The sequence below is a fragment of the Bubalus bubalis genome, chromosome 4 (genome assembly GCF_019923935.1).
Source record: "Bubalus bubalis isolate 160015118507 breed Murrah chromosome 4, NDDB_SH_1, whole genome shotgun sequence".
NCBI lineage: Eukaryota > Metazoa > Chordata > Mammalia > Artiodactyla > Bovidae > Bubalus > Bubalus bubalis.
Genome location: NC_059160.1, coordinates 63,620,950 through 63,634,555, shown reverse-complemented (window position 1 = coordinate 63,634,555; position 13,606 = coordinate 63,620,950). Strand labels below are relative to the sequence as shown.

Here is a 13,606-nt window from a genome sequence, read left to right as displayed (position 1 = left end):
GACTGAGTGACTTCACATAGTAAAATAGTGAAATTTTAAAGTAGCTTTTAGACCATTTAAAATATTCACTGCTTATCTTAAAAGTGTTAGGCTCTCAGGCCTGTCCAACTCTTTGGGACCCCATGGATTGTAGCCCTTCAGGCTCTGTCTATTGGATTTCTCGGGTAAGAATACTGGAGTAGGTTGGCATTTCCTTCTCCCAGGGAACTTCCCCACCCAGGACTCCACCCCTCATCTCCTGCATTGCAGGCAGATTCTTTACCACCTGAGACAATAGGAAACCCACTTATCTTAAAAGATAGCCACAATTGTCTTAAAGCCACTAGCTTTTAAGTGTATTTAAAAGTGTGGTGTTGGAGAAGACTCTTGAGAGTCCCTTGGACTACAAGGAGATCCAACCAGTCCATCCTAAAGAAGATCAGACCTGGGTGTTCATTGAAAGGACTGATGTTGAAGCTGAAACTCCAATACTTTGGCCACCTGATGCAAAAAGCTGACTCACTGGAAAAGACCCTGATGCTGGGAAAGATTGAGGGCAGGAGGAGAAGAGGACGACAGAGGATGAGATGGTTGGATGGCATCACTGACTCAATGGACATGGGTTTGGGTAGACTCCAGCAGTGGGTGATGGACAGGGAGGCCTGGAGTGCTGCGGTTCATGGGGTCGCAGAGTCGGACACGACTGAGCGACTGAACTGAACTCAGTGTTAATACTGTACTCAACAAATACAGTATTAACACTATTTGTTGAGTCCTTTTGGAGAGGATATGGGAATCAGGACCCCTGGCCTTTTCATTAACAAAACGTTTACATTCTACTTTTCAAAAACTACTGCATAAGGAGTGGGATCCTCTAGAACGGATGAGTTTCAGGATACGGTGTCCAAAATAGAGGCAAAAAGAAATATACTGAGTATAGAAATTCACACCTTCACGATAATCTCATTTAAATTATGTATTCCAAAATAAAATAATTGACAGCCTAGGTCACAGCTACCTTTCATTGGTGTGACTACAATCTCCGTGTATTCGTCATTATTTAATACGTCGTTCTACTGAATTAATTGATAAAAGAAAGTCCGAAAGTAATACTGTTGTGGCTACTTTGCTGACCCGATTGAAGAGGCTGCTGCCTCAACATGAGGGACGCGAAGGGGTCGGCTATCTAAGGACTGCATAGCTCAGGATAGAGAGTTCTGCCAGGCCAGCGAGTCCTGTTCTAAATTCATACCCTTATTTAGACCTCGTCACCATCCACAACTGGAAACAGCCGGATGACTTACTGGTTAAAGGAAGTGACTGTAAGCAGCTCCTGACCCGGAATTAGATCCTGGTCCCGCCCCCTCCGCCAGGCTTCGTTCTGCAACAGGCGTGGGTCACGCTCTCGCTCGTTCGCTCTCTTTCTGCCGCCATCTTGGTTCCGCGTTCCCCGCACAGTAAGTGCTTGCCTTCGCCGCTACTTTTTATCCGTAGCCATCCGCCTTTCTTGCGGCCTGAGGCGCCGCGCAGAATAAGAGCTAAGGAGAATTAGAGGTTTTATGGGGTCACGGGGTTCCTATTCAACCCTGGGCAGTGTGGCCTTGGGGCCTCCGGACAAAATGGGGTCTGCTCTTGGTGTCCTGGCAAGAGTAGGGCAGAAAGGCCAGAGAGTCCAGGGCTAGGGAGATGGGAGCCGTTGGGGATGGAAGTGGGCTGCGTCTGCTGTTGGAACTGGCTTCGCCAGAACCCAGAGGATGTTAAGGGGTCACAGCTTTGGAACAACCACCCCCGACCCCCGGGCGCGTATATGCACACACACACACACACCCTTATTGTGACAAGCCAATGTTGGGACTTAAGACACCCTCTTTCCCCTTCTGGGTCCCGGAAATCAGCAAACGAGGGTCCTGGAGGTCCTCGCCCAGAAAGCGTGTGGGGGAGAGGGGGCGCGGCGTTTCAAGGTAGCGTCTGAAGTCTCCCATCCCGTGCTCAGGAGCCAGACCGGGATCCTCTCCCTCGGGTTGAGAACGCAGTGATAATTGCTTCTGTGTGGGATTTGGAGTGTGGAATAAAACGAATCCCTGGGCACTGGGAAATCCGCTGTCCGCGGAGTGAAGAGGAGCGATAAAAAGGTGATTCTCTTGATCAAAAATGTGAGGGTTACGTCGTGTTTTTCACCTATTCCAGCTACTTTGGGGAGGGTTGTCCCACACACCCTTACGGTATTTAACAACCCTCAGCAGTTTTAAGCGTGACTCTGGATTGGGCAGCAGAATGGATCCGAGTCAATTCAGGCCTCCTTTTTATTCCCTTCAGAAATGCCCGGTGAAGCCACAGACACCGTCCCTGCTACAGAGCAGGAGTTGCCACAGCCCCAGGCTGAGACAGGTAGGTTCCCCCTGGACCCCTTGCCCTTAATTAAGATTGTAAAATTGTCCCTAAAAATATATGGTGGGTTAAATGACAAATAGACTATACTTCTGTTTTTTAGTATTGGTTCTCATTAAAGATGGGGCTGTAGCTTTACCAGGGAGGAGAGTCCATAATAGTAACTTACTTATTGGAAATAGGTGGCACACTGGCAGGCCAAGGAGCCCTGAGCTTTTGTGAAGTTCCAGCCAGCAAATTGCATCGAGGTTTTAGATGGCAGTGCTTGGCATTGTGCGGTCATCACATGCCTGGATGTGTGCTGGTGGTAAATGTGTTCTCCTGGGCCCTGGGACCCTCCTAGATTGGTTAACTTGTTTTGTGGATTGGTGCTGAGATGTTTTTAGTGTCCTGGAACAATGCCTTCATCAACAGCTTATCTGGAACCCAGGATTGAATTAGAGCCTTCTTTTGACTGCTCTTTAGCTTTGAAATTAATGAATGTAGAACGTAGTGTAAATGCAAGGTCTGAATTCTGTTTAAAATACATCTCTACAAAACCTGAGAGGGGTAGTGAAAAAACTTTTATGGTAGTCTTCTTGCTGTTCAGTTGTGCAGAAGTAAATGAAGGGAATCTTCAGGCTATGACCTCCATTCTCACCTCTCCCCACCCCCATGGTAAATTCTTTTTTTTTTTTTTAACTCCACCTGTCACTTAAGGGCAGTTTCTATCTCCTGGAATTAAAATAGTTGAAAGCATTAAGGTTCTCCCTCCCCACCTGTCTCATTTAGCAGCTGAACGGATTAATACAGCTGCTTGAAAAGAAAAAGGAGGGGGCCTCTGAGTTGGGGAATGAGCTATATGAAATCCTTGAACTACTGGGACCTAAGGAAGGTTACAAAATAAGGGACTGGTCTCTGAAGATTCTGTACTTTCAGTGTTAGACAAAACTTTAGAGAGTCTCAACTTGATTTTATAAGTGTGGGGACTGAAATTCAGATGAGTTTTGAATAATCTGAATCAGGCTTCAAAATTAATGCTGTTTGCTTCTGAAGCAGTCCTCACAGCTGTTCAACTTATACCTGAGTATTTTGAGATTGCACTGTAGGTTAGATTGAGTGCCTGTAGTGAATACTCGGGGTTTGTTTTTTTGTTTTTTTTTAATACATAACTATAACTAAATAATTATTAGAGTTAGTATAGAAACTGACTCAGGTTATGGTGTCTAAAGCGAGTAATTTGGGCCTTATCCTGGAGTTTTGAAGTTCAGTGAGAAGAAAACATTCTAAGTTTCAAATTCTGATTAATGTTTGAGAGCGTTTGCACTGTAGTCATAAAGACTTTGAGCTACCAAGTTTCCAGGAAAGACTGGTTTGAGCCTACCTTTGTAGTGGGATACTCTTGATTGAGTGATCTGTGAATTTGGATGCTCTAGGCTTTTTTAAAAAATAATACTAATACTCCCTTCTAGGTGTTGAGCAGTCATTTAGAATCTTTTGCATAGCTTCAGTGTGGTGCTAAGCAGTGCCTGTTTTGGCACAATGGCATACTCGTCCAGATTAAGGGGTGAGGACCCAGTGTATTCTCTCCACTTGAATTCCCTACTTTCAAAATAGAACCACAGTCTAGTTTGACCAGTTGGATTACAGTTTCATAATACAGTCCCTACCCATGTGACTAAGCTCTGTTACTCGTGGTCTAATTCATCCAGATTGATGTCTGAAGAGCTAACATTGCTTAGAGACTGTAGAGTCCACGCTTTTGTGGTTGGTGTTTTGTTTGTTTGATTTTGGTGAGTAAAATGAAGTACAGGGAAGCTCAGTGACTTAGTATTTAATATTGAGTATTCTGAAGCCTGAGCATTAAGAGTCCAGTTTTTCTCATTCAGCTCTGATTCTCCATCATTATTGCCACTCATTAGCTTCCTTGTTCCAGTTTTCAGCATTTGTTTCAGTTCATGCCCCTTGGGTGGATAGAGTAGAACTTTCTATTGGTGATTCCATGGTCTGTGAGAAAGTCTTAGGGTTCCTTTGAGGAGGGAAGAGAAGGGCACAACTGGGAAAGGGTACAAAGCCTGCTGTTGCCAACTTATTCCTGGGCCTGTGCTCCCCATTTAGAGACTAATAGGCTGGTCTTAGACTGTTCTTCACCCTAAAGGGGTTTACTTATTTTAGTAGATTTGGGAAAGGAAAAGAATGATGTATTCTACTTGACCACTGAAGTATGTTTAGGGAAGATTGCTGTTGCTTGTCACCTTTGTCTAATCCTGCGTGGTGACTTTCATTCTCAGATTTAAAATTCCAGTGTTTCTTGTGTGAGGCGTGTTGTACTAAGTTGGGCTGTATAACTCACTTGTTTTTTTCCTTCCCTTTCCTCCTTCACCCCCCGCCTTTTTTTTTTTTTTTTGCTTTTCTTCTCCAGCTGTGCCTCCTGTGTCTTCATCCTTGAGTGTCACTGCTGCTTTAGGGCAGCCTAAACCTACGCCTACCCCTCCTTGTTCCCTGGCCTCCCAACAATGCCCTCTGGCAACCCCTGACCAGCCTTCCCCATTCCTTTCTCCCTCTACCATTGCCTCAACCTCTTTTGAAGCTCCTTTTCTCCAGTCACCCCATGGGACAGCCCTGCCTTTGGGAGCTGCCCCTCCCACTGACACCCCCATTTTCTTACCAAACCTAATAGGGCCTCCCATCTCCCCAGCTGCCTTAGCTCTGGCCTCTCCCATGATAACTCCAGCTCTGAAAGGTGCTCATTCCTCTTCAGCTCCCTTGGCTCTGGTGGCCTTGGCTCCCCACTCAGTTCAGAAGAGCTCTGACTATCCCCCTAATGCTCTTAGTTCCCCTCCATCTGTTGCCGTAATTGAGTCGGAGTCAGTGACATCTCTGTCGGCTCCAGTTGCTCTCTCAGAACCAAAGCCCTCTCCTAGTCAAGTTCCCTCTCAAGTAATTCCTAATCCAAAGGGTACCCCCAACCCTCCAAGTATAGTCAGTGCTGTCCCTTCCCATCTTGTAACGCCTTTGGCCTCTATTCAGTCTGAACTAGCCTCATGTTCTCAGATAACACCCGCCACTCCCCCAGCCATCCCTTCCCCTCAAGTTAAAGGTGTCTCTGTTTCCTCAGCTCTGACTGCTCCACAAAACCCTGTAAGCCTCAGCCTAAAGGGACCGCTTAGTCCACCCACTGCTTCATCTCTTTCAACTCAGTCTTTTGCTGTGGCTGCTGAGTCCCCTCCAGTTTTCCTCACGTCTCTGGACTCTCATCTTACACCTTTACATCAGAGTTCTCCTGTCCAAACTTCAAGTTCTAATATTCTGTCAGATCCCATAGAAGATACTATTTTTGTAGATCATTCTTCTACAGATGCTTCTTACACTTCTCAGAGATCTGTAATTCCTCCCCTTCCTTCCAGAAATGAGGTGGTTTCTACTGCTGTGACTGCTTTTCCAGGGGGGACTCCAGCTTCCTCTCTGGCTCTGTCTGCTGACAAAGGCATCTCTGCTGTCACTGACCTAGCCTCCTCAAATATAGTTGCCTCTTCTCCATTATCTCCTACAGCCTCTCTCGTTCTCAAAGATTTTCCTAGTACAGCAGCCCTGGCAGCACCTAAAGATGCCCCCTCTCCCCAAATTACATCATCTTCTCCAGAGATAGCTCTTTCTCCTGAAGCCACCCTAGCAACAAAAAGCTACCCAGAGCCTCTCCCTGTAGTGAAGCCAGCCAGTACTACTCCCTCTTCTTTGAGTGTTAACTCCCCAATCTCTGTAATCAAGACAGATTCTTACGCAAGCCCAGACCCAACTAATCTGCTTCTCAAAAGTTCTTTCACTACCCCAACTGTAGCTGCATGTCCTTTGGAAAGTGCTGCCATTGATGGAGTGGCTCCTACAACTGCCAAAGGTCCTTCCACTCTTACTACTTCACCGTTGATGCCTCCAACCTCTGAAAGTTGCCCTATGGCTCCAGTAGTGACTTTATCTTCCCAGAATGTTTCTGCTTCTCTAGCTCCTATGGCACAGGTCCCTGAAATTCCCAAGTCTGAGTCTTCTACCCCTCTGCCTCCAACTGGTGCTCCTCAGGGTGAAAAGAAAGTTCATGGCATTTCTCAAACCTCACCATTGGCACCTGTGGCTTCCGCTCCTGAAGGGTACCCAACTGAGGACTCTGGTGCTTCTATTACTGCATCTTCCAAAGGAATGTACCTAGCTGACTCCCCATCTCCTCTAGGGACTACTGTGTCTCCTCAGCCTAAAAGAATTCCAACCAAGAAGGGTTCAGCTACTGCTCCCTTAACTCTTGCCCCTTCTGCTGCTAAAAGTGTACCTGCTATCCCTGATACTCCTGCTGGAAATCTTTCGTTCACTGTTTCTCCAGTTGAAGCTTCCTCTTTTCCAGAGGCCGATCTTCCTTTTCATGTTTCTAAAGGATCACTAGCCGAGAAGCATTCCCCTACTCCCCCATCCCCCAGAGAGGCTCCTGTTGCCCCGCCTATGGCTCCTTCCCCCAAGGAGGGGCCAGCATCCCCATCCCCTAAAGAGACCCTTACTCCTCTAGCTGTGACCCCTTCCACCTCCAAAGGAGCCCCAGCAACTCCTTCCCCCAAAGAGGCTCCCACTCCCCTAGCCATGACTCCTCCTTCCCTCAAAGGGAGCTCAGCAACCACATTACCTAAAGAGACTCCCCTTCCTGCTGTGACCCCTTCCTCCCCAAAAGGAGCCCCAGCAACTCCTTCCCAAAAGCAAACCTCAGCCACCCCACCTCCCAAAGAGGCTCCCACTTTCCCAGCTATGGCTCCTCCCTCTTCCAAAAGAACCCCAGTTAACCCACCTCCAAAGGAGGACTCCACTCCCCTAGCTGTGACTCATTCTTCCCCCAAAGAGAGCCCAGCAATCCCACCTCCCAAAGAGACTTCCTCTCCCTCAGCTCTGACTCCTCCCTCCCTCAAAGGGACTCAGGCCCCCAAAAGAGCCTCAGCTACCCCATCTCCCAAAAGAGATTCTACTCCCCAAGCTGTGACTCCTCCCTCCCCCAAAAGGGGCCCAGCAACTCCATCTCCCAAAAAAGCCCCGGCTAGCCCACCTCCAAAGGGAGACTCCGCTCCCCCACCTGTGACTCCTCCCTCCCCCGAAGGGAGCCCAGCATCTCCATCTCCCAAAAAAGCCCCGGCTAGCCCACCTCCAAAGGGAGACTCTGCTCCCCCACCTGTGACTCCTCCCTCCCCCAAAGGGAGCCCAGCAACTCCATCTCCCAAAAAAGCCCCGGCTAGCCCACCTCCAAAGGGAGACTCCGCTCCCCCACCTGTGACTCCTCCCTCCCCCGAAGAGAGCCCAGCAACTCCATCTCCCAAAAAAGCCCCGGCTAGCCCACCTCCAAAGGGAGACTCCGCTCCCCCACCTGTGACTCCTCCCTCCCCCAAAGGGAGCCCAGCAACTCCATCTCCCAAAAAAGCCCCGGCTAGCCCACCTCCAAAGGGAGACTCCGCTCCCCCACCTGTGACTCCTCCCTCCCCCAAAGGGAGCCCAGCAACTCCATCTCCCAAAAAAGCCCCGGCTAGCCCACCTCCAAAGGGAGACTCCGCTCCCCCACCTGTGACTCCTCCCTCCCCCAAAGGGAGCCCAGCAACTCCATCTCCCAAAAAAGCCCCGGCTAGCCCACCTCCAAAGGGAGACTCCACTCCCCCACCTGTGACTCCTCCCTCCCCCGAAGGGAGCCGAGCAACTCCATCTCCCAAAAAAGCCCCGGCTAGCCCACCTCCAAAGGGAGACTCCGCTCCCCCACCTATGATTCCTCCCTCCCCCAAAGGGAGCCCAGCAACTCCATCTCCCAAAAAAGCCCCGGCTAGCCCACCTCCAAAAGGAGACTCCACTCCCCCACCTGTGACTCCTCCCTCCCCCGAAGGGAGCCCAGCAACTCCATCTCCCAAAAAAGCCCCGGCTAGCCCACCTCCAAAGGGGGATTTCACTCCCCCAGCTGTGACTCCTCCATCTCCAAAAAAGGGCCCAGCAACTCCATCACCCAAAGGAACCCCCACTCCCTCTGCTGTGACTTCTCCCCCCAAAAGGGGTCCGGCAACCCCACCTCTCACAGGAGACCCTGCTCCCCTATCTGTGGCTCCTGTCTCCCCCAAAAGAGCCTCAGCAACTCTGGCTCCCAAAGAGTCTCCAGCAACTCCAGACCCCAAGGAGATTGCCACTTTCGCAGCCATGACTCCTTCCCCCAAAGAGGCCTCAGCAGCAGCATCACTCAAAGAAACGCCCACTCCTTTAGCTGTGGCTCCTCCCTCCTCCAAAGGGACTCTGGCCGCCAAAAGAGCCTCAGCAACTCCAAACACCAAAGAAGTCCCTACTTCCCCAGCCGTGACTCCTTCCACCAAAAAAGCAACAGGAACCCCAGTCCCCAAAGGGGTGCCCACTCCCTCAGCTGTAATTCCTCCCTCCCCAAAAAAGTCTCCAGTCCCCAAAGGGGCCCCAGCAACCTCATCCTCCACAGAGGCTCCCGCTCCCCCAACTGTGATTCCTCTCGCTCCCAAAGAGGCCCCTACTTCCCCAGTTTCAGTCACATGTCCCTTGGGCTCCACTGCCCCTCAGGCATCTAAAGGGCCCCCAATAAAGAAAGGCCCCACAGCTTTCAAAGCAGTGCTTGATGGTTCAGCTCCAGAAAGTGCACCAGTCATCACAACTCCCACTCAGAAAGGTCCACCAGCCAAGAAGAGTTCTATTTCACCACCTGTATGCCCAGATCCCTCAGCTCAGAATGGTACTAAAGGACCCCTTCCTGCAGTGGCTCCAGCTCCTCTACCGACAGTCTCTACTCAGAAAGGTTCTTCTCCAAAGGCTCCAAAAGCCCTCCCTGTCTCTCCCTTAAAGGGTAAAGATTCTTTCCATTCCCCAAAGGGCCCCTTGCCGCCTCCTTCTGAGTCAGAGACATCTACCCCTTCAGCAACAGCTGCCCCAGAGAAGATCCTTCCTAAAGCTGGATTAGTGTCTGTCTCTCCAGCACCTACCCCGTCAGTCTCTCTGCCTCTTGCTTCCTCCCCAGTTCCCCCTCTGCTTCCTAAACAGCAATTTCTGCCGTCCTCACCTGGGCTGGTGCTGGAATCACCCTGTAAGCCCTCAGCCCCTGCTGATGAGGATGAGCTGCCGCCTCTGATTCCCCCGGAACCAATCTCGGGGGGAGTGCCTTTCCAGCCGGTCCTCGTCAACATGCCCACCCCCAAACCTGCTGGGATCCCTGCCCCAACCCCCTCTGCCAAGCAGCCTGTTCTGAAGAACAATAAGGGTATTTGCCTTGGTTTGCCGTGTGCATGGTGTGTTGCCCACAACCCTCCCGGGCTACCCACCAATACTAACCATAGGATGCGCCGCTTTTTCCAGTATACCTGCTTGTGTTTGGGCATAGAACAATAAGTTTAAATGCAGAAACTCTAGGCATGTGAGACAGAATCTTGGTTTTCGCCTCAGATAGTCCATTATGTATTTATTATCTTGTGTAATGTGGTCCAGACTAACTCTGGGTCCATCACCTTCCTTACCTACCTGATCTGACACTGAAAACCAAGACATTCTAGACCTTTAATTTGCTCTAATCTCTACCACATCACTAACCTTGTCCCTGGGCCTGGGATTTGCTAAAATATTGGGAAATGTAGAACTGCTTGAATTTCTTCGTATCTTAAACTTAGTAATAACCAGTGCCCAGGGACTCTTCCTCCAAGACCTATTATGTTTCCTAGCCTGAGAATGGTGGAGGTGTATGCTTTTACCCTCAGTAGTCCATTGATGCTTGGCCTTTGAATTGAGGGAAATTTAAATATGTGAGTTACATTAGGAAGAAATGAGTGAGGACTATTAGAACTATAGATAAAAAAAAAAAACTATAGATCAGCATTTTGAGACTATTTGGGTCGTGTTGATTAGATCAAGTTGCTAGGGTTAGCAGTTTGAAAATAAAGCTAAATGTGTACACAACTGCTTCTGGCCTCCCCCAACCCAGTTTAAAGGATGAGGGGAAAGTGTCCTCTCCCCTCAACCCCCTCAAGACCGCCTCCACAATGTCATCTTAACTGTCTTCACTGAAGTATACCTGGAGGCACCTTGCCTACCAGAACCTTTCTAAGATGGATGGGCTATTGGGTAGAATTTGGCATTGCATAAATCATTGGTATTTGCCTGTGCCGAGAAGTGAAGAACTTGAAGAAAAAGTAACAGTTATATAAAATGCTCAGCTGTGTCTAGTGTTTCTGGGGCTGGGTCTTTAATGGATGTGTACACACTAGTTTTTGACTAAGTTACAGGCTATCATACTGTATAAACCAGTGACTTTTGGTCTGGGCAAGCCATGGTGAGGTGCCTCTTGTAATCTTTGCTATAAAATGTAAAAGTTATTTGTCATTTTAGGGTCTGGAACAGAATCTGATAGTGATGAATCAGTCCCAGAGCTTGAGGAACAGGATTCTACACAGGCAACTACACAACAAGCTCAGGTGGGTATTATCTTAACTTACTAATGTAAGTACTTGGGTCAGAGAAACATTGGTGAACCAGTGTTGATCAGAGAAAGCTGGCTTATGCGTTTGGAGCTGTGAACTTTTGTAAAGGGAAAACCACATGGGGATTTTGGTATCCAGGTTTTACATTCCAGTTTACTCATAGCTATTTGATTTTCTTAGCTGGCAGCAGCAGCTGAAATCGATGAAGAACCAGTCAGTAAAGCAAAACAGAGCCGGAGTGAAAAGAAGGCACGGAAGGTAAGAATTGAAGTTATAAACAAGAGTTAAAGGTTCTGATGAAGCAACTTTCGAAAGGGGGAGTCTGTAGTGGAACTCAGGGTAGTGGCAGGAAGCCTGGGAATCAATGATGTGTTCCTGTATAAACTTTTCTTCGCCCACAGAAAGTCTTTGGTTAGAATGTAGTTTTGTTGAGTTTATTTCCTGAAGCTGCTTCTAAAGAAGTTGACAACTGTTCTTTTTTATTCTTTAGGCTATGTCCAAACTGGGTCTTCGACAGGTTACAGGGGTTACTAGAGTCACTATCCGGAAATCTAAGAATATCCTTTTTGTCATCACAAAACCAGATGTGTACAAGAGCCCAGCTTCAGATACCTACATTGTTTTTGGGGAAGCCAAGGTAAGGAAAGTTTTCTTGAGAATTACTATAGACCAGGATTTCTCAACCTCAGTGCTGTTGACATGTTGGATCAAATAATTCTTTGTTGTAGAAGGGCTATCCATTAAGCAGTATCACTTGCAGTTGTGATAACAAAATCTCCAGGCTTTTGACAGATGTCCCTTGGGGGACAAAATCACCCTCCAGTGGAGGACCACTGCTTCAGACATAAGCTATTTCTTTGTCTACAGGGATATATCAGTATTATCTGAGTGAGATCAAGCCATTTAAAGCTAGGTGGTAAGTTAATGTGATTTAGATTTAAGTTAGTTAGATTTAGAGTGCGAGTTTGGGAGAGATACCATTTTGTTGATTTACTGCAATTGATCTACTCATTTGAATCTGTACTTTCTGTCCTGTAGATTGAGGATTTATCTCAGCAAGCACAGTTAGCAGCTGCTGAGAAATTCAAAGTTCAAGGTGAAGCTGTCTCAAACATCCAAGAAAACACACAGACTCCAACTGTACAAGAGGAGAGTGAAGAGGAAGAGGTATATAAGGAAACCTTTTGTACCTTAAATCCTTTCAAGATAATACCATGTTTGTATTGATGGGTGTGTTCTATATGGTTTTAGGCTCTTGAACTCCATGAGTTAAGTAGCTTTTGACGTACGTTAAGGTACTGTCTGTAGATTCAGGAGATGCCTGACAACTCTTGAAGTTGTTCTTGCCTTTAGTTTATTAAGTATTTTTTCCTTATCTTAGGTTGACGAAACAGGTGTGGAAGTTAAGGACATAGAATTGGTCATGTCACAAGCAAATGTGTCTAGAGCAAAGGCAGTCAGAGCCCTGAAGAACAACAGTAATGATATTGTAAATGCTATTATGGTAAGTATCCAAGCTTATTCTTTGACTCCCGCTGCCCTGACCATTTGTGGGTGACTAGTTTTTGTGCTTAATATCAGCCAATTAAGAAGCCTCTTGCCAGAACCTGTTCTGAGTTTTCTTGGATTTTAGTGACCTGTATTCTCTGAATTTGCATGTAACCACTTCTGATGATCTCTTTTCTCTTACAGGAATTAACAATGTAACCATCTGAAAAGACGACCTTTTTTTGGTGTTTCAAAAGAGTAACTGCAGCTGGGTTTGAAATTTGTACTGTTTCTATCTAATAAAGTTATGGCTTCTTGTTGGATGAACTCAATGGGTGCTTGATCTCTTTGGGGTTGTGGGGACAAAAGCGCTAGAAATAAAAACACATTTATTTGTAACTCTTAAGACCTCAGCTTCAGTTAAAGATGTTTAATGCCACAGGTTTCCCTTTTAATAATTATCCTCTCCTCTCACCTATGATCTTTCTGAAAACATATTGGGACTCATCTGGCCTCTTGTCATGTAATATCTTGGTACAGGGTTGGAAGTAACAGATGTGAAATGCTTGCCACAGAGGCCAGATGAGGCCCAATATGTATTCAGATAGTACTTTGTAAAAAAGTGAAGATACTAGGACTTCCCTAGTAGTCCAGTGACTAAGACTCCTCACTCCCAATGCATGGGGCCCAGGTTAAATATTTTTTTAAAGGAAGGTACCTCATGAAGGAGAGATTTTTGACTATAGACAGTGCACATGCTGTGCTCTTAGTCATACAGACATATTAATCTGTAAATTCTGATTAGGGTAGCCATTAATTGTGCTACAATAATAAATGAAATCAGAACTGCTCCAGGCAAATTGGAGTTTAGCCAGTCGTGATAAATACACAATACAGATAACTAGAAGTCATAAGAACAGTGAAGTTTCTGAGTTGCTCAGTTGTTTCCAGCTCTGTGACCCCATGGACTGCAACGTGCCAAGCTTCCCTTTCCACCCAACTCCCAGAGCTTGCTCAAACTCCTTGTCTGTTGAATTGATGCCATTCAGCCATCACGTCCTCTGTCATCCACTTCTGTCTTCAATCTTTGTAAGCATCAGGGTGTTTTCTAATGAATCAGTTCTTCCTATCAGGTGGCCAAAGTGTTGAAGCTTCAGCATCAAATCAGTCTTTCTAATGAATATTCAAGACTGATTTCCTTTAGGATTGACTGATTTCATCTTGCAGTCCAAGAGACTCGAGAGTCTTTTCCAATACCACAGTTCAAAAGCATCAATTCTTCGGCACTC

At 47.2% G+C, this 13,606-nt stretch overlaps 1 protein-coding gene across 4 annotated transcripts; it reads left to right on the top strand.

Annotated features, from left to right (window-relative positions):
* The first annotated feature begins 1,279 nt into the window (after positions 1-1,279).
* On the top strand, positions 1,280-12,644 carry NACA (nascent polypeptide associated complex subunit alpha). 4 transcript variants are annotated; one of them, XM_006074981.4, is made up of 10 exons: positions 1,280-1,436; positions 1,973-2,111; positions 2,296-2,367; positions 4,769-9,619; positions 10,738-10,823; positions 11,010-11,087; positions 11,320-11,466; positions 11,868-11,996; positions 12,211-12,333; positions 12,522-12,644. In XM_006074981.4, the coding sequence occupies exons 3-10, from the start codon at positions 2,298-2,300 to the stop codon at positions 12,534-12,536; spliced, it is 5,499 nt and encodes a 1,832-aa protein (XP_006075043.4). In that variant the 5' UTR covers positions 1,280-1,436; positions 1,973-2,111; positions 2,296-2,297; the 3' UTR covers positions 12,537-12,644. The 4 variants fall into 4 exon arrangements, with proteins under 4 accessions (XP_006075043.4, XP_006075044.4, XP_006075046.1 ...); XM_006074982.4 differs by lacking the exon at positions 1,973-2,111; XM_006074984.3 differs by lacking the exon at positions 4,769-9,619 and having other exon boundaries at positions 1,285-1,436.
* Positions 12,645-13,606: the final 962 nt, after the last annotated feature.